The sequence below is a fragment of the Lethenteron reissneri genome, chromosome 57 (genome assembly GCF_015708825.2).
Source record: "Lethenteron reissneri isolate LAM-NWPU_2019-01 chromosome 57, ASM1570882v1, whole genome shotgun sequence".
NCBI lineage: Eukaryota > Metazoa > Chordata > Hyperoartia > Petromyzontiformes > Petromyzontidae > Lethenteron > Lethenteron reissneri.
In genome coordinates this window covers 1,762,967-1,789,156 of record NC_083835.1, presented here as the reverse complement: position 1 = coordinate 1,789,156, position 26,190 = coordinate 1,762,967, and the positions used below count along the sequence as shown (strand labels likewise).

General features: G+C 53.1%; 1 protein-coding gene across 1 annotated transcript in view; it reads right to left on the bottom strand.

The window, feature by feature from the left end:
* The window catches only part of LOC133357202 (collagen alpha-6(IV) chain-like), a 143,440-nt gene that overhangs the window by 22,958 nt on the left and 94,292 nt on the right, over nt 1-26,190 (bottom strand). Inside the window, 25 exon segments of the mRNA XM_061575031.1 lie at nt 1,390-1,497; nt 2,550-2,624; nt 3,743-3,806; nt 4,606-4,787; nt 5,059-5,175; nt 5,715-5,858; nt 6,700-6,870; nt 7,499-7,660; nt 8,339-8,561; nt 8,834-8,871; nt 9,531-9,638; nt 10,409-10,480; nt 12,883-12,930; nt 16,001-16,184; nt 17,884-17,990; nt 19,375-19,447; nt 19,678-19,847; nt 20,667-20,759; nt 21,482-21,646; nt 22,339-22,449; nt 22,780-22,849; nt 23,177-23,230; nt 24,348-24,392; nt 25,088-25,150; nt 25,638-25,691. Of these exon segments, the coding sequence (XP_061431015.1) occupies nt 1,390-1,497; nt 2,550-2,624; nt 3,743-3,806; nt 4,606-4,787; nt 5,059-5,175; nt 5,715-5,858; nt 6,700-6,870; nt 7,499-7,660; nt 8,339-8,561; nt 8,834-8,871; nt 9,531-9,638; nt 10,409-10,480; nt 12,883-12,930; nt 16,001-16,184; nt 17,884-17,990; nt 19,375-19,447; nt 19,678-19,847; nt 20,667-20,759; nt 21,482-21,646; nt 22,339-22,449; nt 22,780-22,849; nt 23,177-23,230; nt 24,348-24,392; nt 25,088-25,150; nt 25,638-25,691 (2,701 nt within the window).

Here is a 26,190-nt window from a genome sequence, read left to right as displayed (position 1 = left end):
CCACACACACACCCCACACACAACACACACACACGCACCACACACACACCACAGACACACCACACACACACCACACACACCACACACACACCACACACACCACACACCCCACACACACCACACACACCAAACACATACCACACACACACCACACATACACCACACACACCACACACACATACCACACACACACACCACACACACACACCACACACACACCACACACACAGTGGTCATCACCCCTCATCGTGGCTACAAACACCGCACACCTCATCAAATACGTTCAACACCATAATCTTCGGATTATAGGAAACACTTCTCGCCAGATTAAAGCAACGCGTTGATAATCATCGAGCGGAAGAGAGCTTTCCACGGTGATATTCGCACCTCCGATTACCACGTTTTGGCTACGTCCGGTGCGAAATAAGTTCAACATACATACACCATACATACACCATACATACACCATACAATCACAAAACAAACACCATACACCATACAATCACCATACAATCACCATACAAACACCATACATACACTATACATACACCATACATTCATCATACATACAAAATACGTACATTCTCCTGATTTGTAAACACACCGTATTTTTCTTCTTCGACATGACCGTATCATTTGGGATGCACCCTCAATCAAAGTGATAAATTCGTGAAGCGCAGTCATGGGGAATGGCAAATAAAGTGGGAAGGCAGCCAGAGCCGGTGCCGGCAATTGCCCAAGCTCTGTGGCCCTACAGTGGAATATTTGCGCTAAACTCCACTCTTGAGTGATTGCACATGTTGCAGGAAACTCGAGGAGAACCAGGAGAAAACCCTACATGTGCGAGGTGGCACAACACTCTGTCCATGTACAGATGGAAACAGATGGGGATTCATCCATTTGTTGCAGTACTGCAATCGCCTAGCAAACCAGGGTATGGCGACCTCGGCACCCGCGGGAAGGAAATTTTACAACATTTTTGTGGCCCACCAACTCTTTGCTTCTGTAGTGGTAAATTTCAGGGGCGCGCCACCACCGACTGATCTTATCGGGCTTCTGATAATCTGAAGACGGTCCGGTCCACCACATGACCCCCCCTGCTAGCAGCCGAAAGCCCACTAGCAGGCCGATGCCGTGTACACATTGCGCCACACAGAGATAGCTGCCGCTAGGGGTCACCCTGGGCTCTACATGGAAATCCCGAAACACTTCAAACCTCATTCCGATCCCTCCACTCGCTGGAAGCGGAGCGATTGCATTCTGTGAGGCGACACAATCTCCTTTATGCAAGAGGCTGCGCTAATATATTTCCCGATGGACGTGAGCCAGCGGTGGGCATTCCACATCCGTTTGGCATGGGAAGAAGGAGAGCAACGGCGAGCACAGTACCAGGTGCGCCCGCACGGCCAGGGTCTCCCCGCGTCCCCTTGGCACCCAGAACCCCCGGCAGTCCGCTCGGTCCCCTCTGGCCCAGGTCGCCCTCAAAACCGCGTCCACCTGCGCAGCGTCACGCACACGGAGAGCGGCGTCTCGCGCTGACCCACACGTCGCTCCGTGTCATTGCTGCGATGTTAACGTGAAGCGTGGCAAACCATCAGCAACCCCGCGAGGTGCGTATAGCCGGCTCTGGCGTCCGGATGAGAAACGTTTGGCGTGGAACAGAGACAATTGGACGGGAGATGAACAGCGCACCCTTGGTTGCGGGACAGGGAGAGGAACGGCGCGTGGTGCAGAGGGAACGCGGGCAGATCGGAGAGACGTTGTGTTGAGTGTTGCTAAAGAGTAGGTGGGCTCGGGCAGGGGATGATTATTACTGATCGACGAGGACGACGGCTTGCGGGTGTCGTGGGACCATGCGAGGCATGGCGACGATGTGAAGAGGCGCTTAATCCAGCAGTGGATAGGCCATGGCTAATGATGTTGATAATAATGGAGTGGATCAGCATGACACACCCAGCAGGAAATTACTCCTCTGATTAATGATTGCTGCAGCAGCAGCAGCAGCAACAGCAGCAGCAGCAGCAACTGCAGCAGCAGCAGCAGAAACTGCAGCAGCAGCAACTGCAGCAGCAGCAGTAACTGCAGCTCCCTTTGATGCTGTTAATCCTGCATAATGCACATGCATATGCAGTACTAATCACATTCCTGCATTTCCCATAAATATGCTAAATTCCTTTTGATATGCAAATTCCTTTGTCAATGCGCCCAGCTTATATATATGCTCCAAGCTCGTGTGCTGTTTCATTCAGACTCTGTCGCCTCGACGGACCTGGTTTTCACCTGAGGACGGCTGCTTGCGTTGTGGCCGAAACGTCGTGAGAATTGTTTTATTATGTTTAATTTTTATTATTTTATTACTTCCCTTCTACGTGACTTTACCGAAAGAACCAAGAAGATGAATCCCTGCAGTCACGAAAGCTTTAAATCGAAATTTAGCTATTAATGATTTAAAATATGATTTTACTATCACCGCCACTACACATAGGATCAAATCGTTCTGGGAATGTGCGTTGAGAGACGAGTGGTGAGAGGCGATGGATTTGCTTTACCTGGCTGACCAGGTAAGCCTGGTTCGCCCCTTGACCCGGGGCTTCCAGGTATGGCAGTGGCATCTCCGGGGTCCCCTGTAGCACAGCAGCACAGCACAACACCAGAGGCTTCATAGATGGTTGGGGCAGGCGCTCTCCACGACACTCCGAGCCAGCGTCGATGTCTTCAACACTGAGCCAGGTACTCGAGTGTGTAGCTTCATATCCTAAAAAACTATGAACTAGATTTTTGTTATTTGACCAGGTAAGGCCCACTGAGCTACGTAGCTCTTTTTCAGAAGTGACCTGGTCACAAATTGATAGCTCGACAAAGTGGCTTATAGTGTGGACATATCTAGCGGCTGAAAATTCCAAACGCACGTTCATTCTGAACGTAGAGGGAAAAATCGGAAGGGCCGGAGAAAAATCCACGCGGCCACGGGGAGAGAGACATGAAAACTCTAAATATACAGCTGGCGTCAGGGTTGAGATTGAACCCACGACCTCCTGTACACCAGGCGAGGTAGTTAACATCTCGCCACCGTGGTGCCCCCAATGGCGGCGGCAGTCGACGGGATGCGACGGGAATTGTTTAATTATTGTATTGTTTATACGGGACGCTGTGGGGTCTGAGGAGACTGCCCTGAGTGAACCTCGGGGGTGAAAATGTCGACATATATCGTGCAGCGGTGGCGAGTGGCCAATGGTGGACGAACAGTGTCCCTGACGAAAGTCAGGCTCAAACCTTGCCGGAGGACAGCAGGCCAAACACTGAAGAACTCGTGAAATATGCTCACAAGTAACTGTGGCATCCCAATCTCTGCTACATCAGATTAAAAATAAAAATCTAAATGTGGAGGGAAAAACCGGAGGACCCAGAGAAAAATACACTGGACCACGGGGAGCACATGCAAACTCCAAATACACAGGCATTGTCAGGATCGGGATCAAACCCATGACCTCCTGTATACCAGGGGAAGGCAGTCAACATCTCGCCATGGGAAATTAATGAATGTTTCATACAAATGGGAGGAAACTGGAGCACCCGGAGAAAAGCCACAGGCGCGAAGTGGCAACGGCCATCGCCGTAAAGATGGAAACAGGTGCCGATTAATCCACTTGCTGTACTGCCTTCTGGTGAGCCAGAAGGCAGCCATGTGCAGCATCGCAGCCACCACCACCGCTCTCGGCTAACCCTCACAGCGAGCCATCACCTTTTGGGCCTTGGAGTCCATCGTTTCCTGGTGGGCCTGAAGACCCCTGAGAGCCCAGTTCACCCTTTTAAAGCAAAGAAAAAAACCACACAGACACACAGACTAAGACAAATATCCCCTATGCAGCCCAACAGGATGTCCGCAATCTTGATTTGAAGCTTTCGTGAAGACGTACTTAAAGCGCTTAAGTACGTCATTTTATGTTTTACATACGAGCTCTTTGTCCCAAAATTTGTCCAAAATAACGTAGCTTCTTTACCTTTCCTGGACAGTAACTTCCACTAACTGCATAACCACAACCTTTACCGTTACGCTAAAGCTGCCCATACAACATTTGCTGGTGCGAACAAATAAGTAGCAGGGAATGCAATATCGTTTCCACCAGCACAGCACACAAAGAGGTTGTTTGGCCAGGACAATGCCCAGCCGTCTTTGTCTCTTCCGTGCCAATGTTCTATAGACAGCTCACCGAGTACTCATTGAAGGCACTGGTCAACCTCGTGGTGGCACAAGGCAAGTTCTGAGATCACTTCCCCCTGATGTTAGCCACTTGCCACTGGGACCCCGTCCCTACCTTTGTCACAGCCAAAAGCTCTCCTCTGCAGACTCTCCACATTCCTCTTGTGCCAGACGTAGACATCCAACCTGCTCCCGTGATTGAGACCGGCACCACCCCTGTGTCTAGATCTCAGCACTGCCCCATCTACCTACTCCCAAGTCACCTGCAAGATCACCTTCATCATCTTCCAGATCCTCCTTGAACCTTCCCCAGTCGACCTCTCTTCTCCTATCCCACTCCCAAAAGAGTCGCAACTCAAAGCGTCTGTCTCGTCGCGTCCCGTCGGCTGTGCTCGTTCTCTCACCTGCTGTCCCGGCATGCCGGGGAAGCCCGAGATGCCACGGGTGCCGGGAGGGCCAGCGTCGCCAGGAAGGCCCGGTTTGCCCGGGACGCCAGGCGCTCCCACCTCCCCCTTGTTGAAGCTGGGAGTGCCTGGGAGGCCGGGGTTTCCAGGGCTCCCCAGGACTCCGGGCATCCCCTTTTCACCTGCCAGACGGCACACGGCGATCGGGCGTCAAGCGGCCTCCTAGCCATCTTCGAACAGCGGGGTGCGCGGTGCAGCCCAGCAAGTGCTTGCTCACTCCGCCGCTGGTGGAAAAGGTCACCCCGCTAGTGGGAGCTCTATGAAGGCCCTCCAGAGGGCATTTGAGAGATCTGGGAGAGCGGGGACAGCGAGGGGAGCGGGGGGAGAGAGGGCAGGAACGGAGGGAGCGGGGAGATCTGGGAGGTCTGTCGAGAGTGAGGAGGCCTGGCGCACCTGTTTCCCCGGGAACGCCCGGCGTTCCCAGGTCTCCCCGGTCTCCTGGAATGCCGTTCATTTCCGCCTTGAGAAAAGCCGGCGGGGGTCCAGGGGGGCCCTCCTCCCCGCGGGAACCTAGAAACAAAATCGGCACAGATGGGGTGCAGGGGTGGCATTATTGTGTCTGGGCAATGCTCGTTTCCTTTTGGAAGGTTAAATGTCGAGTCAGCAACAACTGTGGGATCTAGCAGAAGGATGTAAGCGTTGGCGAAGTACGGTGGATTAATAACACTTGAGCCTTGAAATTGACCTTATTGATACCAATCATCATCATCAACTTGCTTGATTGAAACAACAGCAACATCGCCCCTTACTGGCAGACTAATTGCCGTGTACAGGCCAGGGATGTGTTCCACATTGCACAGGCACGAGCTGCCATCAGGTGGCCACCTCGGATACAAAGAACAAACTGCACACTGAGACGCTGCGTTACATTATGGGCGCGATACAATTGCAAGTGTTATTATTTATATTATTATTAGCCAAGTTTCTAAGCATTTCTTGCTGGATAAAGGCCTCAGCAAGCCATAACTTGTAACTGAGGAATCACACTCTATATGCGTTTGTCCGGAAACAGTTTTTGTGTGGGGTCGACTATGGCAGCCGATACGTACCCTTCTGCCCTTGGCTGCCCGTCTGGCCACGGAGGCCCTTGCTGCCAAGAGGGCCTTGTGGGCCAATCTGGCCGGGGAGGCCCTGCGGGCCCCTTGTCCCGGGCACCCCGGGGAATCCAGCCATGCCCGCACTGCCCTTGGCACCTGAAGGATACAGACGTACCCACGCAGTTACAGACACATGCACGGTTGTAGACCGCTGGAGCTGTGCACTTTTAAATCTAGTTAACACGTAGGCTTTCGCGACCAATATTATTCATAATATAGGTTTTTGGGTCAGATCGCGTTATTTATAAATGTGCCGTAAACCTCCACCACCCGACACGGCCAAACAGTAACGTGACACATTGTTTACTGTTTGGCCGTGTCGGGTGGTGGAGGGTTACGACACATTTATAAATAACGCAATCTGACCCAAAAACCTTATTATGAACTTTAAATCTAGACTGAAAACGAATTTCTTGAGAACTGCTTGTTGTTGTGTTTAGTTTGTTGTCCTTCCCCTACACCTCCGATTAGCATGGCTGGCTACGTACAGTGCAAAAGAAGTTCAACAAACATACATACATACATATAGACACATACGGGATCACGTGGGTACACACAGGTCCAAAGATACACACGGGTACCCCGATAGACTACACAGATTTATCTGGGAAAGTACTGTTAGCGCGCAGCTATGAAGGCTGGAACGGTGCACGAGGGGTTGGTATGGCCGATATCATGCCTGGCCACCTTTGTATCCCCAGTGTTGAAGTTTACAAATAGTACTCATTGTAGAATGAGGTGGACTATGGGAGAAGCCCTTGACCGGTTTTAATGTTCGCCTCTGACGATGGCCGGGAATGGAACTCGTCGTGCATTAACTGCAGCGCTAACCTCTGCAACACTGCTCCCCACACACATGGGGTACACGTGAGCTGAACTGCATGGCATTGGCTAGGCTTTGGACCGTGCCATAACCCATGGTAGGTGGAGTCTTTACCTTTGGTGCTGTCCTTCCCGGGCATCCCAGCGATGCCCGGCACTCCCGATGAGCCTACCGAGCCCAGCTTTCCCGGTGGGCCAGGAAAACCTGGTGGCCCGGGCAGTCCCTTCGCTCCTTGCGGGCCTGGGTAGCCCTCGTTGCCAGGGCTGCCTTTCTGTCCAGCAGGGCCTGCAGAGGCAGCATCAAGGACATCAAGGACATCAACATCGCGACTCTTACCGTCATCGCAATCATCAGCAGCAGCATCGCGACTCTTACCATCCCCACAATCATCAGCAGCAACATCGCGACTCTTACCATCCTCGCAATCATCAGCAGCAACAGCGGTATCGTGGTCATCAGTGACAACTTCATGGCTGTCATCAGCAGCAGCAGCATTTACATGGCTACCATCACCATTAGCAGTAGCAGCAACATCTTCATGGCTACCATCAGCCGTAGCAGCAACAACATGGATCCTGTCAACAGCAACCAAATCTAAGGTGTCAACAATAGCAAGTGTACAAAACAGAACATTTGAATCAAGATTAAAGGTAAGCTACAGAGGGAAGGGGCAGGGTGTAGAGATGTGGGAGGGGGTGGGGGGGGGGTCTCGACAGGAACAAGAAAACGAACTGTGCTGAACTTTTCCAAGAACTTCCTGGTCCGGCACCGGTCTGCTTTCTGTTCAGGTGTTTCTGTTCAGGTGTTGTGTAAACGTAGCAAAGAGAGAACTGAAATCTCAGACAAGTGGCGCAGAGGGCCCGCGTGTGGAGGATATCACTCGTCGGTTGTCCCAGCGCTCGCACGACAGTACCTGGTCTTCCAAATGGCCCAGGTGGCCCCGTGGAGCCCGAGATCCCGGGCAGGCCCGGGCCCCCTTGAGGACCAGCGGGGCCCGGCCGGCCTGGCTGCCCTGGTTGCCCAGAGTCGCCCTTCGGCCCTTTGAGTCCCGCCTGCCCTGCAGTGCCGTCGTTCCCTGTGCGCGGTAAGTTTTGTTTCGTGACATTAGTGATGAAAAATAACGGTCAAACTTGGAGTAATTGTTTAAGCCTGCTTGATATGTATGCTGAACTTATTTCGCACCGTACGTAGCCAACTGTGCTAATCGGAGATGCGGGGGATGGACAACAAACTAAACACACAATGCAGTTCTTCAGAAATGGTCTAGAAAGCCAACTGGCTGATGGACGAAAGCGTTTACCGACGCTGCTCCGCAGAAACACATGAGTTTGTGTTTTTCCCCTCCGCCAACGATCACTATGACTAATACCAATGGCTATGGTGAGATGACTGCAGACCAAAACATTTTACTATCCATCTTGCAGACAGCAGCCCACCAACAATGGCAATTGGCTATATATGTAAATCAAATGTTTACTCAATTCACTCATTATATGTATGTATATTGAACTTCTTTTGCACCATACGTAGACAACTGTGCTCACCCTGATTGGATCACCTCATATCGCGGGTGGCGGGGATGATGAAATCACACGACAGATGATGACGATGGTTGTCGAAATGGTGGTGGATGACGATGACGATATCGGTGGTCATGACGACGGCCATGATAACTAAGGCCATAACGTCGGTGCTATTCACGTCCCTCTGCATCTCAATCGCGCCGGCCGGTGCACGACACGTCCTCGCTCACCCTTCTGCCCTTCCACGCCGGGCTGGCCACTCTCCCCACGCGGACCCCTGTGGCCCCGTGCGTCCCGGCTCTCCGGGCGAGCCCGGCTGGCCCCCGCGCACCTCCCCCGGTGGCCCTCTCCTCCCCGGTGGGCCCGCCGTGCCGGTTTTACCAGGTCGACCGTGGGCCCCTTCCTGGCCGGGGAAGCCTGGGGGTCCCCTATCCCCCGTGGCTCCCGCGAATCCTGGCAAAGACAGAGACACGGCAGAGGCGGGCAGTGGCTGTTGTACTCTGCGTGGCGGTTCCTGGTGTGCGTGCATGCCGTTGTTGTTGTTGTTTTGTGATTGTCGGTTGTAGTTGGATGAAGGGCCCTCCTGTCCCAAAGGTGGACTCATAGATTTGCTGCCCCCCCCCCTACCCCACCGCTTTCCACCCCCTGAGGTTTCTGTGAAATGTATCGGGCTAATGCCTGGCTAATGCTCGATACATTTCAGTGTTCTTCATTGCAAGGCTCACAGGCCACTGGCGGCTCCTGGTGGCCTTTAGTGCAGCCGCTGACGTGTGGCCCCACGACAATACAGAACACGTGACAACACCACCCATCATCATCGTTGTGCTGCTGTCAAACCCCCAATGGTTTCAAACTGTGTGGCGGCCCTCACAGTGATGATGTCTCATCGGTGAAAGTCGCTCCTACTGTGAAAATTAGTGAAGAACACCGTTGTAATTGGTGCTGGTCCCCGGATGACTGGTCCCAGGCTGTGTTGCGATCTTTCTCACCCTCTCTCGTGTTTCCCAGCCCTGACGCTCTCTGCACCGACCGTCTATGCTAGAGCAGCATTTATTTTCATTTTCACGACGTGTCACGTGACGTTATTGCGTTGAGATGCTGCGTGCATTTCAAATTGTTGCAGTTGTTGCTGTCCAGTAGTTGCTCTGGTTTTGTCCAATCGTTGCAATATCGCCTCTAAGTTTGATTGTCGTGGTCTGGCTGTCGCATATGTCTACGTCAGTGTGTTTTGTTTTGGCAGCGTCGATTTGTCCGGCGGTCCATTTGTGCGTCTGCTTGCTGTGGTGGTATCGTATGTGTTGTATCGACGTTACGTCACGCAGGCTGTTGTCTTGTTGCCGGTACGATGCCCATCATGTCGACTGTCGTCTGGCGGCTGCTATTGCCGTGCCTCATGTCGCGGGCGGCAGCAGCTGGTCTCACCTGGAGGCCCCATGGCCCCAGATGGACCCGGATCTCCCGGCTGCCCCTGAATGCCCTTGAACCCTGGCATCCCCGGTTCCCCAGCGAACCCCGGCGAGCCCTTGGGACCTGGACACCAGAGGGAAGACGCACACCAAGAAAGGCTCGCACGAGCAACGGCCCAACTCGCGCGCAGTCAGAATCTGCCTGCGAATGACCAGGGAATGCAGGCTTAGGAAGCGAGGTGGCTGGGAGGCACAGCAATGGACTCTTGAATCGCGTCGGTGATCCTGCCTCTTTGTTGGATCATGGAGGTTTGCGACATGTCACGAACAGTGCTAGGTTGCGAGGTGGTCAGGAGATGGCAGTAAAGCAAGACCGTTTCACGAACTCACAGATCTACGTTAGCCAACAACCATTACCTCCGTAGCGCTCCATTACAGGTGAGCATCAGCACGCCCAACTAATGGTGTAATACTATAAACGAACTGGGCATGTTTTACTTCTTTTCGCCCAATATTTTACCCAAAATTGTCACGGGTTGAAGAATTCGTTCGGAATGCTTGCAGAGCAAGCGAGTCCCAAGGCCCTCTGCCCCTCACGGCCCTCTGCCCCCCACCCCCTCTGCCCCCACCCCCCTCTGCCCCCCACCATGTTTAAGAACAGTCCGCGGAAGGAGATGTCAAATAAATCCCTTCAAGTGACTTCTCGTGAAAGCCAGGGGCCGCTGCACGTTCGAACCCGCCGTGAAATGACAGATGCCGCTGGAATTACTTCGACCCGTGCCCGTCATGCCGAGAGAACAAAATTGTTGGAAGTGAACTGCGAAAAGATGACAACATGGAGAATGTAGCGCGAACGAGAGAGAGACGCGTCCCGAGGTTCGTCCTTTGTCAAACCTTGAGGTCCGGTCAGGCCTGGCGGTCCAGGCTCTCCCCTCGGAGGTTGCACCACGCAATCTTCAGTCTCTCCTGCCAAAGGGAAGGGGAAACAGACGTCCGTCGTCACGGCGACTGGCCCGGCGGTGATGCTGCGTCGAGGACTTCGGGTATCCAGAGCCGCAATGCTGCGAGGAGCAAGCGTGGTGGTGGCATCGTGTTGACGTTGTGGTGGTGGCATCGTGGCGGTGGCGTCGTGGCGGTGGCATCGTGTTGACGTCGTGATGGTAGCATCGTGGTGGCGTCGTGGTGGTGGCGTTGTGGTTGTGGCGTGGTGGTGGCATGGTGGTGGTGGCGTCGTGGTGGTGATGTCGTCGTGGTGGCATCGTGTTGACGTCGTGGTGGTGGCGTGGTGGTGGTGGCGTCGTGGTGGTGGCGTCGTGGTGGTGGCGTCGTGTTGACATCGTGGTGTTGACGTCGTGGTTGTGGAGTCGTGGTGGTGTCGTGGTGGTGGTGGCGTTGTGGTTGTGGCGTCGTGGTTGTGGCGTCGTGTGCAGCTGAGAGACTAAACGTCACCGTGTGTCTGGTAATGGAGTGCTTCTTCCAGGAGGCAGTGGAAGACGATAGTCTTGATCTGCTCTCGTTTGTCATGCTACTAGATCCACGTGACATGGCCTAGCAGCAGTGCGTTCGCGATTTAATATAACATTCGTAACAATTTGAATGTATTGTTCATAAATTAGCTTGTTGTCTTTCCTCCGCACCTCTGATTAGTAGTTGGCTCCGTATGGTGTGAAAGAAGTTCAACATACATACATACAAGTGATAGTATAATCATTATATGTAATATATGAATCAATGCATTGTTACTGGCTTAGACTACATATCTCTTTGAAAGTCTCTAGATATTATCTCCATGGATTTACATGTAAGGCTATGGTCTGTGTAAGTCTATCGGTCTCTTTGTAAGTCCTTAAGTTTCTACGAAAACCAGTGGGTCTCTTGGTAAGTCTGTGCGTTTATATACAAGTCGATGGATTTATAAGTCTGAATGTCGTGGAAGCAAGACACGAGATGAGATCAATTGACTGAAGCATCGTCGCGTGCGTAATCAACAGAATGCTTAGCCCATCGTGCGAGTGTCACCGTGCACCCCGACCCCGCAGCCCAGGGTCGCATGGCCACGGAGCCCCACGACACAACAAACGCGACCCTGAGGGCGCGCGTGTGATGACAGCAGCACAGCCCACCGCGTGAGATGGGGGGAGGGGGGTGCGCTGGGCGTGTGGTGACGGTGGCGGGCAACGTGGAGCCGTGTGGCAAGTGCTGTGGTGGCAGGTGGAGTGGACCGCGTGCGTGCTGTCGTGGAGGATGGGGGCCGTGCGTGGGATGGTGCGGGATATGGGGCGCTATTTTCACGACTCGAGGGGCACAGGACCTGACTCCCAATCACTGCGGGTCCCCTTCGGCTGGCGCCGTCGTGGGAAAAAGCCGCGCAACCCGCCAGAGATTTGACGTCACTGCTGTCTCATTTTCAGAGAGGTCTAAATATCCACGGAAGCGAACACGAGTCTCTGTCATTTGGAATGAAGCAAACTACCATTAATTTACGGGGACCTTTGGGGAGACAGCTGCCAATAATTTTCAATGACGTCCATTATCGCGCCAAATATTTTGCGTACAATTGGTTAGAGAACCCTGATAGCTAACTTTCAATTGCAACGCTTTGCTAGATCACTGAACAGGAGGGCGCAGCTCTGCTGGTCGGATGCGATGGGGAATTGTTTGATTATTCTATTGTTTATTCACCTTCGCTTAGAATACGGGACGCTGTGGGGTCCGAGGAGACTGCCCTGAGTGAACCTCGAGGGTGAAAATGTCGACATATATCGTGCAGCGGTGGCGAGTGGCCAATGGTGGAAGAACTGTGTCCCTGTGAAAAAGTCAGCCTCAATCCTTGCTGGAGGACGGCAGGCCAAACATCCAAACCATGAAGATTATAATAATACCTTATTTTATAATACATATATTGTACGGATAAATTAACGACACGTCACGGACCAGTTTGTCTCCGTGTTGGAATGGCAGCTTATTTCCATTGGTTAATGTAATTTAAGTTACATTTTAAACAGTCTATCTTTTATTTGGAAATGCATTTTGTACCAAATAACTACTAAACTAACTTGGCCCTCATGAGCCGGTCCTCCAAAAAGGTTTAATGCCCGGTACATTGAAACCATGATCTCGGTCAGATCACTCATGTGGCGGTCTCAATCATGGAGCCGTGTCAATCATGGAGCGGCCTCTCTCCGTACGGTGGCAGTGGTGAGCTCGGTGGGATGAGCGGTGGCCTACACAGGGCCCACCGCTCATCGAAGCATGCACAAAATGGAGGTGGGTGGTTGGGGGTGGGGAAGGGGGTGGGGGAGGGGTGGCGGGGGGGGGTGTTTATGGGAGGTCATTCGGCTGACCACTCTGATTCTCCACCGTCCTACCTCCCTGCCCCACCCGGTCTTCAGTGCAGTTACAGCAGCCCGGGTCACCTTTACACACGGCCGTGGCGACGGCAATCGGCGGGACGCACGGCCAAGCGGAGAGACGGGGGTCACAGGGGTTAGCCGCACCGCAGCAGCAGCGAGAGAGAGGGTCACGGGAGGTCACCGTGTAACGAGGAGCGGGGTGACCCGCACGGCAGCAGAGGCAGCAGCAAAGTTAACCGCACAACCAGCCGAGAGGGTAACGGGCTGTTACCACGGACCGTCACGAGTTAACCACACACAAGCGTAAAGGTAACGGGGGGTAACCACAGGGCTGTCAAGAGTTAAACACACACCATCGTGGAGGTGACAGGAGGTTACCACACCTCAACAGGGGTGACCACACACCGGCAAAGAGGTAAAGGGAAGTCACTGCACACCGATGTTAGGGGCACAGAGGGTTAACAGCACAGAGAGGGCCGATAGGGAACGGCACTCACAGCAGCATGAGATCTTGAAGCTCAATCACAGGCTGAACCCTTGGGTGTAAGTCTTCCATTTAGTTTGTCAATATTTTTGTACAAATCAGAATCTTTATTTATACTGGAGGAATCCGATGAACTACTAAGCTCTTTTTCACAGATGTCCAGTGTAAATTAACAGGATGTCATCATCATCATCATCAGCCATGATCTCTCCACTGCTGAATGAAGGCGTCCACATGGAATCGACATTTTGAAACAAACCAAATAGCTCCTGCACACGAGCCGAGCTGAGAAGAGGACGTACAAAGTGCCGTAGGTTCTCGTGAGAAATACGCGCCGTGTCTTTGAACTCCAAACTAGACACAGGATCTGCAAGGGCACCCTCAGGGCAAGGGATTTTGCCAACAGACGGTGGAGGGTGGGAGAGAGGCAAGGCACAGAGAGGCCCGTGGTCCGAGGGAGGACCCACGGCCCTCACAAAGCAACACACGCATCACAGCCAGGGCAGCCCAGCCGCTCAGCCCCCAGAATGCAGTTCCACCGTCTAACATTTAATGCACAACCAGTTTACGCGTAAATTCCCGCACCTCCCGATTAGCACGGGAGGCTACGTACGGTGCGAAAGAAGTTATACTATCAACAATGTTTTATTTTACAAGGTAAGGCTCAGTGAACTATGTAGCTTTTTTTCAGAGGCGACATGGCCATAAATTACAGCTCAATGAAGTGGCCTATGTGGGAATTGATAGCTGCCAAATACTGTAAAAAGTCCAACATACGTACATATAGAGTCCAAACCTGAGATCCCAGCGCTCTGACACAGCCATTATTAAATAATATACATTACAATTCCTTATAGGGGAAACAAACACTAACTGATTACAAACGTAGCATAATTACAATAAAACACATTACAACTGATTACTAATCTACAACTCGCATCGTAACAACTGCCTGATTACCAATCTAGTATATGATTACAATAACCCACCCGCTCCGCCTCAAATCGTTGCACCTGATGAGTTGATGAGTTAATGATGACGTCACCCTGCTGCTGCTCTATTGAAGACCGGGAGCCAGAGCAGAGCCTCACCATTCTGGCGAATTGCCCGATGATGCTAGATGCAATTACCAGCGAAACGTCGTACTGCTCAAAAATTGTAAATGTTGTGGTTTCACGCTTCAACACACCGGTGGGCTAAAGCAGTGAACTATTTGTCTTTTGTCAACGTGACACTTTTGTTGCTGATTGGCCGTGTCGGGTGGTGTAGGGTTACGACACATTTATAAATAACGCGATCTAAACCCAAAAACGTTGATTATGAATAATATTGGTCGCGAAAGCCTGCCACGTGTTAAACTGATTATGGGCCGGCAGGGTGGCGCAGCCACGAGGTCTAAGAACTGCATTGTGGGAAGGTGCTTCGGCTGCCCCCGGCTCAAAAAAGGGGGCCGTCGCGAGACGAGGGCGAGTCAGGCCGACGCTGCGAAGCAAAGCGGTCGCGTGGACACCCCGCGGAGGCGCGGCATCGAATCGACGGAGGCGTAAACCTGGGGGAGTAAACCTGGGGGAGAAGGTTACGTCGATCGCGCGGAGGGACGCCACGACAAGAGGCACCAGAATTGGGGTTGAAAATGCATCCCGCGCTGGTGTTCATGGACCGCCGATACGATTGGGTAAAATGTGTGATGGGGAAATCAACGTGTATATATATGTCCGGTATATATTCAGAGTGGCGTTTACCTCTCCATGGAATTTTGTCGTGAAAAAGTACTCTTGCTGTTGGATTTGAAAACGTCCAACTGAAATTAAGCGTCGTAGTATTTGCAGCTGTGTCTGATAATAATCATTTATGTGGATTTGTCTCAAGGCGCCTTCTACTAATGTCTCAAGGCGCCTTGTAAGAATAAGGAGAGGCCAAGAGAGAAGGAGAGCTAAATAGAATGTGGAGCTGTGATGGTATATGTTGCTGTTCGATGGTGTGCTGTAATTGTATGATGCTACCTCTGATGGTGTCTGTCTGCGATATCTGTAACTGTGTGAGAGCATATGTAGCTTTTTGATGGTATCTGTAGTAGTGATGGTATTTCTAGCAATTTCGTGGTATAGTGTAGTAGTGTGATGGTGTCTGCACCGGTGTTTTTGAATAGCTGCGATGTATGTGTAGCTTTTTGATGGGAGCCGTAGTGGCAATGGTGTTTACAGCTGTTTGTTGATATCTGTAGCTGTGTGATAACATCGATACCTGTGCTTTAAATTCTGTAGATGTGTCACGGAATGTGTAGCTGCCATGGTATCCAGAGCTGTCTAACCATGTTACAGAAAAACCCTAACAGAGCCGCGCAAGTCACACAATAGAAATTATTACAATCCACCACTGGGAGAGTCACAGGATTACTGAACCTTCCTCGTCGCTCAAACACGGCATACTTGCTCATTGCCACAATTGTGAGAGAAAAGCAAATTAATCGTTCCCATTCAGAGACAAGCATTTCCTCTGTGCACAGGAGGAGACACAAACCAGTTCGTGAATGTACGCGCATACAAAACTACGCTGTAGCACAGTTATCACGCTTGGCTACGTACGGTGCGAAATAAGTTCAACGTACGTACATAACAAAGCCGTGGGCACGATGGCCCAAATTCTGACCTGCCTGTCCTTTGTTTCCCTGTGGCCCTTGTGGGCCATCGCGCCCGGGACTCCCAGGGTCCCCACGAGGCCCCACGGCCCCCGGAAAGCCGTCGCCCGGCGGGCCCGGAGACCCGGGCCGACCCGACGTCCCAGGGACGCCCTTCGTGCCCTCATCTCCCGGCAGCCCTCGGCCACCGTCGCCCTGCACAACGACAAGCATCATTGCTCGCTCACGGTCTGTGGCAGTGGCACACTCTTAAGTGGCACTGCTGTGGTTGGGCTGAGTGTGAGTGGCACTGCTGTGGGTGGGCTGGGTGTAAGTGGCACTGCTGTGGGTGGGCTGGGTGTAAGTGGCACTGCTGTGGGTGGGCTGGGTGTCAGTGGCTCTGCTGTGGGTGGGCTGGGTGTAAGTGGCACTGCTGTGGGTGGGCTGGGTGTCAGTGGCACTGCTGTGGGTGGGCTGGGTGTAAGTGGCACTGTTGTGGGTGGGCTGGGTGTAAGTGGCACTGCTGTGGGTGGGCTGGGTGTCAGTGGCACTGCTGTGGGTGGGCTGGGTGTCAGTGGCTCTGCTGTGGGTGGGCTGGGTGTCAGTGGCACTGCTGTGGGTGGGCTGGGTGTCAGTGGCACTGCTGTGGGTGGGCTGGGTGTCAGTGGCACTGCTGTGGGTGGGCTGGGTGTAAGTGGCACTGCTGTGGGTGGGCTGGGTGTCAGTGGCACTGCTGTGGGTGGGCTGGGTGTCAGTGGCACTGCTGTGGGTGGGCTGGGTGTCAGTGGCACTGCTGTGGGTGGGCTGGGTGTCAGTGGCACTGCTGTGGGTGGGCTGGGTGTCAGTGGCACTGCTGTGGGTGGGCTGGGTGTCAGTGGCACTGCTGTGGGTGGGCTGGGTGTCAGTGGCACTGCTGTGGGTGGGCTGGGTGTCAGTGGCACTGCTGTGGGTGGGCTGGGTGTCAGTGGCACTGCTGTGGGTGGGCTGGGTGTCAGTGGCACTGCTGTGGGTGGGCTGGGTGTAAGTGGCACTGCTGTGGGTGGGCTGGGTGTCAGTGGCACTGCTGTGGGTGGGCTGGGTGTCAGTGGCACTGTTGTGGGTGGGCTGGGTGTCAGTGGCACTGCTGTGGGTGGGCTGGGTGTAAGTGGCACTGCTGTGGGTGGGCTGAGTGTGAGTGGCACTGCTGTGGGTGGGCTGGGTGTCAGTGGCTCTGCTGTGGGTGGGCTGGGTGTCAGTGGCTCTGCTGTGGGGGCTGGGTGTCAGTGGCTCTGCTGTGGGTGGGCTGGGTGTCAGTGGCACTGCTGTGGGTGGGCTGGGTGTAAGTGGCACTGCTGTGGGTGGGCTGGGTGTCAGTGGCACTGCTGTGGGTGGGCTGGGTGTCAGTGGCTCTGCTGTGGGTGGGCTGGGTGTCAGTGGCTCTGCTGTGGGTGGGCTGGGTGTCAGTGGCACTGCTGTGGGTGGGCTGGGTGTAAGTGGCACTGCTGTGGGTGGGCTGGGTGTCAGTGGCACTGCTGTGGGTGGGCTGGGTGTGGCTGGGTGTAAGTGGAACTGCTGTGGTGTCTGGGTGTCATTGGCCTCTGCTGTGGGTGGGCCTGGGTGTAAGTGGCACTGCTGTGGGTGGGCTGGTTGTCCAGTGGCACTGCTGTGGGTGGGCTGGGTGTCAGTGGCTCTGCTGTGGGTGGGCTGGGTTTGGGTGGCACTGGTGCTCTACGCACAACCCGGACACCCGTATCAACATCACAAGCTCGCTCACGTCGCCCAGCATCAGCACTGGCAGAAGTGCAAGCAGGGGCAGTGGCACCAGAAAGCGTGAGAGTGGGGGCCGTGAATGTAGGGGAGTCAGAGGTGACGGAGTGAGAGATAGGGACGGTTGAATGGGCCCCGGGTGAGCAGTGAGAGACAGCGGGAGAGGTACCGGCGGGCCCTTGGGTCCTGGTCGTCCCGGCATTCCGTCTCGCCCCTTCAGGCCGGGCTGCCCTGGGAATCCGTCCTCTCCCGAGGTTCCTGGCAACCCTTTCTGTCCTTGGGACACAAACGGCACGGGCAGCCAACGGGCGTCACGAGGGGCTCGGCGGCGGGGGTGGTCTCGCGCGCAACGGCCGACTGCGTGAGCGCGGCAATGTCTGCCGATCCCACCGGAGCTAAGGCCCCCCCCGCCGCTGCCCGGATCGCGGCCCCCGTCGTGCGGGACGCTCGACCGGACAATGACCTCGACTTCAACCACTTCTAGCGAGAACTGAAGGTGAAAAGCGTTTCATGTCCGCGGCGCGACTAGGAGGCACTCCGCTGCGCATCGGAGATGCTCCGAGCGTGATTTTGCGATTCTTAAATTACCGTTAACTTTTAAAGATTGAGTGAATGTATGTTGAACTACTTTCGCACAGTACGTAGCTTATCGGAGGTGCGGGGGAAGGACAACAAACTGAACACAAAAAGCAGTTCTAAAGAAATTCGTTTTAAATTTAGATTTTAAAATGCATAGTTCCAGTTGCTTGCTAATATCGGAAGGAAGAGCATTCCAGACGGCCGCAAAAGTGCATCTGAGCAAATGCAGTAGGTTGCCACATTTTTTAACCATTTGACCACCCACCGATTTGGAAAGGTGATCGTTTATAAAGCGATGGATTTATATAAAAGTTTTTTAATGGTTTCAATGCATGTTTATCTTTGTTCCCTCAACAAAAATCACGACGTGTTAGAAGTGTTTAAATATTGCCAGCCGACCGGGAGTGTTGCCATGCATGTGTGCAGTGGTAGCGGTGCGGTCGCCAAGTTTGATTTATCCATCCAAGAAAGCCTCGCTGAGTTAGTTCCACGAATGGGTGCTCGGTATGTTGGAGGAAACCGGAGAACCTGGCACAAGTGGCCGCCCTGCAACCCTCTCTGCATCACCTTCCGTGACCCCAACGGAAATTGCTAATTGCTGAGATTAATGAAGTGACCGATGGCATGGACGCAGAGAAACCGGAGAACCTGGCACTGGCAGTAACTCTGCCCGACTGCGGCTAAACGAACCAAGCTAACCCCGCACCTCCGATTAGCACGGTTGGCTACGTACTGTGCGAAAGAAGTTCAACGTACATATGTACGTACATACGTAACTCAAAGCTACATGATCGAGGGTCACAAACACAGCGCAGACAAACACTGCGGCCGTTTTAGCGGCAAAACACGTAAGTTGAACGGCAACATCAGCATGCCTCGGCGTCGTACGCGTAACGTGCCGTACGCATTTAACAACGAGTTAGGGCCTCCCAAGAGCTTCCCGATCACGAGATGTTACCGGAGAATGGGTAGAGAGCAGAAGGACAAGGGCAAAGAAATCCAGAGCAGCAGACCCCATGCACGAGTGGGACCTTTGGCTTGCAAGGAGAGGTATTAGACGTTGGGCGCAGTGCACAAATACCTTTGGTTGTTGGAATATAGGGGTCGCCCTTTATCCCTTTCAGCCCTGGGGGTCCAGTTCGTCCAGGCAAGCCCTGCAGGGGAAAAGGAGTCACCACCGAGGTATCGCAGGTGTCGAGCAGGCGGGACAGCCTTATCCAGACCACCAGCTCAAAGGAACTGGATGCGTACACCTCTGGATCGCAAGCCCAGTGTGTTAACCATCACGGCACAACAGCAGCAGCATCCCTGGGGCGCCTACAATGCACGAGAAACCCGAAAGGCTGCACTGGTTGGTTCGCGGCGCTGTGACTATTAAACTCACGCTGGGCCCCGATGCACCCGGCAGCCCTTGGGGCCCAGGGCTCCCTGCGTCTCCCCTGCCGCCATGGAGTCCGGGGCTTCCCGGGTCACCTTGGAGCCCAGGGGGACCGGGCGGGCCCTTCAGCATGCCTGGACCATCCCCATCGCCGCATTCACAATCCCCTGGGTCACCTGCACAAGGCACACGCAGTGAAACACAAATGCAAAGATCCCCCGAATAGCCTTTAACGACTGTTAATGAGCACCTTTGACAGCAGACACAGCACACGCGGGGGTGGGTGGCCAACACCACGCCAGTGCTGATGTTGATACACCACAACAGATTAATAATTTCAGGCTGAGTCAACCTAGGGGAAGCTGAGAACCGATTTACATATTCACCATTGTTATCGGTCATGCAGGGGAATTGAACTGGGTTTACCAGGTTCGCAATGCTGTATGCTAACAAACCGCGTTCCTGCTCCGCACACACGCACACAGATGCCCAGACGCACACACGCACAGAACACATATTGCTGCCGAGTAACACTAGCCCCACTGTAAAGTCCCGATGTGGTGAAAGTTTAGTAGGCAGTGAGGATTTGATAGCAAGGTTTGGGTAATTGGTGAGGGCGTGATAAGTGGTTTAGGAGGTAGCAAGTTTGTTTATACAGGAGCTCCTCTACTTCCAAACTAGTTAGGTTCTGGAGATCTTGTTCGTAAGCCGATTTGTTCCTAAGTTCATGTCGATTCCAAACACGTTGTACGGCGTGTACACTAAACACAAATGGCTTAAAAGTTGTGTAATCTCCTGCAGATGTAGATGCCACTGGTTCTTCATGTTCTGCAGAAGCAGATGCCACCACCGCCATCTATTGCGCGGCGTTGAACTTACGACTGTCGGTTCGAACAGGCAACCGGACACGCGGACAGGTTTGTTCGTATCTCTTAAAGTTTGTAAGTCGGATGATCGTAAGTCGGATGACGCTGTAAATCTTGACGGTTTGTTACCTGTGAGCCCCTTCATTCCAGGGTGGCCACCGGGTCCGCTCGCGCCAGGGCTGCCGGGTGCACCAATGAGCAGAGTGATGTTCGTGTTATCTCCTGGAACAGATCACAAGCGGCCGGACAGGGTGTGGCAGAACCAGGAGATTTCTGCTCAGCTTGAGACCACAACCACCAAACACCACCACAGCCATCGCAGCTTGGGTCATCACTCATCACACATCACCGCGATCGTCATGTATATAAGAATGACGATAATAAAAACAGAAACTATTCAGTTTTTCTAAATTGCTAGTTACTCAACATGGACCCTGATGATGCTTGGAAACCCGAATTGAGTTCACAAGAAGTCACAAACGTCTTACGAAAGACCTGACACAGAAGATCCCTGATTTTGGTCTTCCACAATAATTCTGGAGCCACAACCTCAAAACCGCATGCGCACACAAACCATAGCAGATGCGGATACTCGATGCACAAATAGAAAATAAAAAAACTGTCCGGTGGTGCGACTGTGGTGACCGTAAACAGCCAACGGAAGGTAGAACGTGGACTCAATGCCCGATTCACAAACACGGAGGAGTCATCGTCATGGCAGCGATGCACCACTCCGCTACTCCCGATGCAATCGTTCGGCTCGCCCACCTCAACGTACAATGAGAGTTGTTGCTCTCCATCAACACTGGCCACACGAAGAAGAAACTCCACGGACAAAACCTTTCTTCGATAACTCAGTGATTTCACTTCCTTCTCAATGAAACCCCCGGCGGAGGTGCTGAGCATGAGAAGAATCCCCGCACGCCACGAGCTGCCGTGCTCACCTGGTATGAAGAGGCCGGGCAGGCCCGCCGGGCCAGGCAAACCGGGCTCTCCGGGGAGGCCGTCTCTGCCCGGCAGACCCGGCAATCCGTAGCCGGGCCGGCCAGGGTCACCCTTCTCCCCCGTGTAGCCGGGCGTGCCGAAGATTCCAGGCAACCCCTTCGGGGCTGAAACACAACGAGTGCGGGCAGCAGGCACGGCGGGCTAAAGGGTGCTGGTGATGTGAACTGAGCGAAAATGAGCCAGCTTCACCGATTGGTCCATTGGTGTTTGGCGAACATCGGATTGTTTGCGCGATCAGTTGGCGTGTGGTGTTGGACTGTTCATCTGTCCATCTGGCGTGTGAAGTTGCACTGTCCATCTGTCCGTTGGTCCGTGTGTGCGCCGTGTTGTGATTGTCTGCACCTGGTGCGTTGTGTTGGTCTGCTGCGTCTGTGCGCTGTGCCATCCTTACTAAGTGCACTCAAACAGAACTTTCCCCAACAGTCTTTGTAAGGCTATATACGGGATATATGGGGCCTGTGGTGTGTTGTTATAATATGTCCATCTTTCAGGTTGGGGTGTTGTAAACTGGCTGTCTTTTGCGTGTGTGTTTGGCCTGCCGTGATGACCGACCTATCCATCTGTTTGTCTCGCAGACTGCCTGACCAGATGGTATGTTGTAACAGTCCGTCTCTCTGTCTGTTTGGCATGTTCTCATGGCATCCCTGTGTGGTCGGTCTGCTGTGATGCCCCATCTGTATGTCCGTGTGGTTGGTCAGCTGCCGACAGTTTATCCGCCTCTCTGTCTCTCTGTCCGTCCGTGTGGTCGGTGTGCCGTGATGGTCGATTTGTCCGCGTGTCTATGTGGCTGCCATACCTGGGCTAAAGGCTGGGGGGCCAGGTAGGCCAGGGTTGCCTGGTGGGCCCCGGAACCCTGCCTCCCCCTGTAGTCCAGTGGGGCCCTTGGGACCCGGTTCTCCCGTCTGGCCTGTAAAGCAAAGCAGCCAAACAGCACTCCCATACCTCACCAATCCAGCACAACAAAAAGACAACAGAGCCCTGTGTAGGCTGTAACAACACGGACACACAGAAACGCACGCACGCACACGACCACTTCACTACTCCCTAAGGCCTGCCCTGGATGAACATTGGGGATATCGCAGCCCTTACCTGTGTGAATAGAGGACTCCTGCATGCACGGGTCAGTGTGAATAGGGGACCCACCGCTGCTGCTCTGTATGAACAGAGGACCCAACATCGGCATGCTGGAATAGAGGACGCGACACTGATGTGTTCGAATAGAGAGGCCGACGCTGACCTGTTCGTATCGAATCCTGTCCTGTGATGTAGGTTGTGGGTCCAGGAGCGCCTTCAGTCCCTCGGTCCCCCTGCGAGGAACGACCACGAAGCCACGTGAACGAGCTCTTAGTCCCACGTAGAGTCCCCCTGTTCAGTACGATAACCTCCAAGCAACCCTACCTCCGTTTGCTCTCACGTTGCCAAAAAGCTCTGCCATCAGCGCCAACCAAACGTGTTGCTGGAGATACCCCACGAGACGTGATGAACAAGACACAAATCCGCGGGTCGAGAATGTAAAATTATGAGCTCTTTCGTGGTTAATGACGATGAACTGATGGTCCTTTGTGAATGCTGTCGAAAGTGTCCGCGGCAACCACTGTGGTGTGGTACGTGGCGCTGGCGGCTCGTGTTCGTACCTTCACCCCGGGTTTTCCGTCTTTACCCGGGACTCCGGGGACACCGCTGACACCCTTGGGAGACACGAGAGACAGATGAGCGACGAGCGTTGCTGAGAGCGGAGCCGCCGCGACGCCAGCGTTATTCTGAATGTAAAAGCCTCAACACTTGTGAAAGGTGGACGCCGCTTTTATTTCAAACGTCTTGCATTTCTAAACATTACTATTCACTCCAAATTACAATAGTATGGACGCATTTGACCTTGGAGCAGCTTGTAGCGTGGCCTGTTTAAACACACTGTAGATTTTGTTTTGCCTTTTTCATGACCATTGCTGAGCACAGGCCCAGAGGCCCAAAAGCCAAAAATGTCGAGCGCTATTAGTCTGTTAGTGCGCCGCATTTTAAGGCATTTCCGACTGTTCAAAGTGTTCAACAGGCACGGCACGGACGCATTAGAATTAATGTTCATGTCTTTTAAAGCAATCCTGGCTGTTTAACAACGTAATTGCCTTGACCATGATTGTTGCTGTTCCCCCCCCTGTACCCATGAAATCCACCCTGGGATTACAGTGAACTTGTTTCGTAGGCTGACTCCTCACATGAGTCACCTACCTACCCAGTGCGACGAGAGTGACTCAGGGAAATGCTGTGACCGCCAGACTGACTCTCTTGGAGAACTGCTCAATTTTTTTTTACAATTTATTTTCTTTTATTCTACCATGTAAGGCCCACTGAGCTATACAGCTTTTTTTCAGAATTAACCTGGCCACAAATGATATCTCAACGAAGTGGCTTATCGAGTAGAAATGTATAGCAGCCAAATATCGCAAACGCGTGTTGAATCTAAATGTGGAGGGGAAAAACCGGAGGACCTAGAGAAAAACCCGTGCAACCGCTGGGGTAGAGAGACACGCAGACTCCAAATATACAGCAGCAGGCGTCAGGGTCAGTGTCGAACCCACGAGCTCCTCCATACCAGGCGATCTAGTTAACATCTCTCCACCGTGGTGCCCCATCATGCTCCATTATCAAAGAGGGCATTGCCTTTTTTGCAACATTGTGCCCTTCCCAGTCCCTCCTCTGGATACAGGACTGCATCTGAACGGGGAGGAGGCTGTCATACAAGATGATGGCAAGTGCTTTTTATTCGGATGAGTTATCTTTAAACATGGAGAGGGAAGATGATCCTACCCTTTGGCCAGGTAAGCCAGGAGGTCCATCGAGACCATTTTCTCCCTGTGAAACACACGCACACACACACACGTGATTGTGACAAGCATCATACTGAATGTTCTTGGTTCTTTCGGTAAAGTCACGTAGAAGGGAAATAATAAAATAATAAAATAAAACTTAATAAAAATAATTCTCACGACGTTTTGGCCACAACGCAAGCAGCCATCCTCAGGTGAAGAACAGGGCTGTCATTCGGACGCTGTCTTTCCGACAGACCTGTTCTTCACCTGAGGACGGCTGCTTGCGTTGTGGGCGAAACGTCGTGAGAATTTTATTTTATTCTGTTTTCTTTTTATTATTTTATTATTTCCCTTCTACGTGACTTTACCGAAAGAACCAAGAAGATGAATCCCTGCAGTCACGAAAGCTTTAAATCGAAATTTATACTGCATGTTATGCCGTTCATATGTTTACACCCTTTTCCACTGGCAGATCCAAGCCAAGCCAGCGCCAGGTCATTGAGTGTATGCATGCAGGTGAATGTGCATTAGTGCAGCAGATGTGAATATACAGCTGAGTGTGGCTGAGAGCCAATGAGCATGGCTGAGTGCGGGTGAGCGTTGGTGAGTGCTGGTGACTGGCTGAGTGCGGTTGAGTGTGGCTTAGTACGGGTGACTGGCTTAGTACGGGTGACTCTGGCTGAGTGCGGGTGAGCCTGCAGCAGTGAGGCATGTGGGCAAAGTCTCTGCTGCACTCACCCTGGACCCCGGCAGCGCCATGATTCCCTTCTCTCCCTTCCCACCGGCAGCACTCGGAGGACCCTGTTGCAACGAGATGACATCCCGGCTTAGTGATTACAGGCGGCAAACAATCGTGATGCGCATAATCACATAAATGCCTTTATTTATCCAGCAAAGCCGGAGAGTTGGCACCTACTTCGTGTGCAAGCTCTAGAAAACTTTCACTCGCTTTCCCAGACATCTCGCTTTCAAGCAGACTTGCTCACTTGGCTTGCAAACTCATTCACTCACAAACCCACTTGCTGTCGTAACTCACACAGTGTCCTACTCACTGGGCATGGCAATAACCAGGTGCGGTGGTTCACGCACTCGATCCAGAACTCTAGAGGCACGGGATTGGTGGCTCGCATAGATAATTAGCGAAACCCGTTAAGCTGAAATTGCCAGCGCAGCAAACGGGTTGTCCAACGTTTCAACTGCTGCACATGTTTCCTGGAAACATATATGCGCCCTGGAATGATGTATGCATCCCGGAAACGTATATTTCGACCGCTAATGGGCTACTCACGTCAGGACCAGGTTCTCCGATCTTTCCAGGTAAGCCCTGGGCTCCCGCCTCTCCCTGTTGGGAAACAAAATGGGAGCATTGATGATGATGATGTTGATGACGATGGTGCGGGTGGCAGGGAGGGTGAGACGGAGAGGGACATACAGCAGACAGTAGACACAGGCGGGGTTAGGTTGTTAGGCGCCAAGGCAACAGTCAATTCCAAATCGCGGCCTCACTGTCTCATCGAGATCACCGCTCCATGCAAATAACACAACACAGTCTTGTACGTCACACACAGCTCCCTCCTTCATCCACGGCTCTCTCATCTCTATCCTCAGCGTTCTCTCTCTTCATCCACAGCTCTCTCCTCCCGTCACTCCTCCTACCGTGCCTCCTTATCTCCAGCCACCAATCCCCTTCCTTCATACCGCGACGTTACTCCTGGCCAACTGGGTGCAGGGACTGTGTCGGGGGGTAGGGGATGATGCCGATGTCGTGGGGACCGTTACAAAAAGCACCGCGATGGCTTCAGCAGGAATCTTTATTTGGGTCGCTCGTCGCACACGAGGCC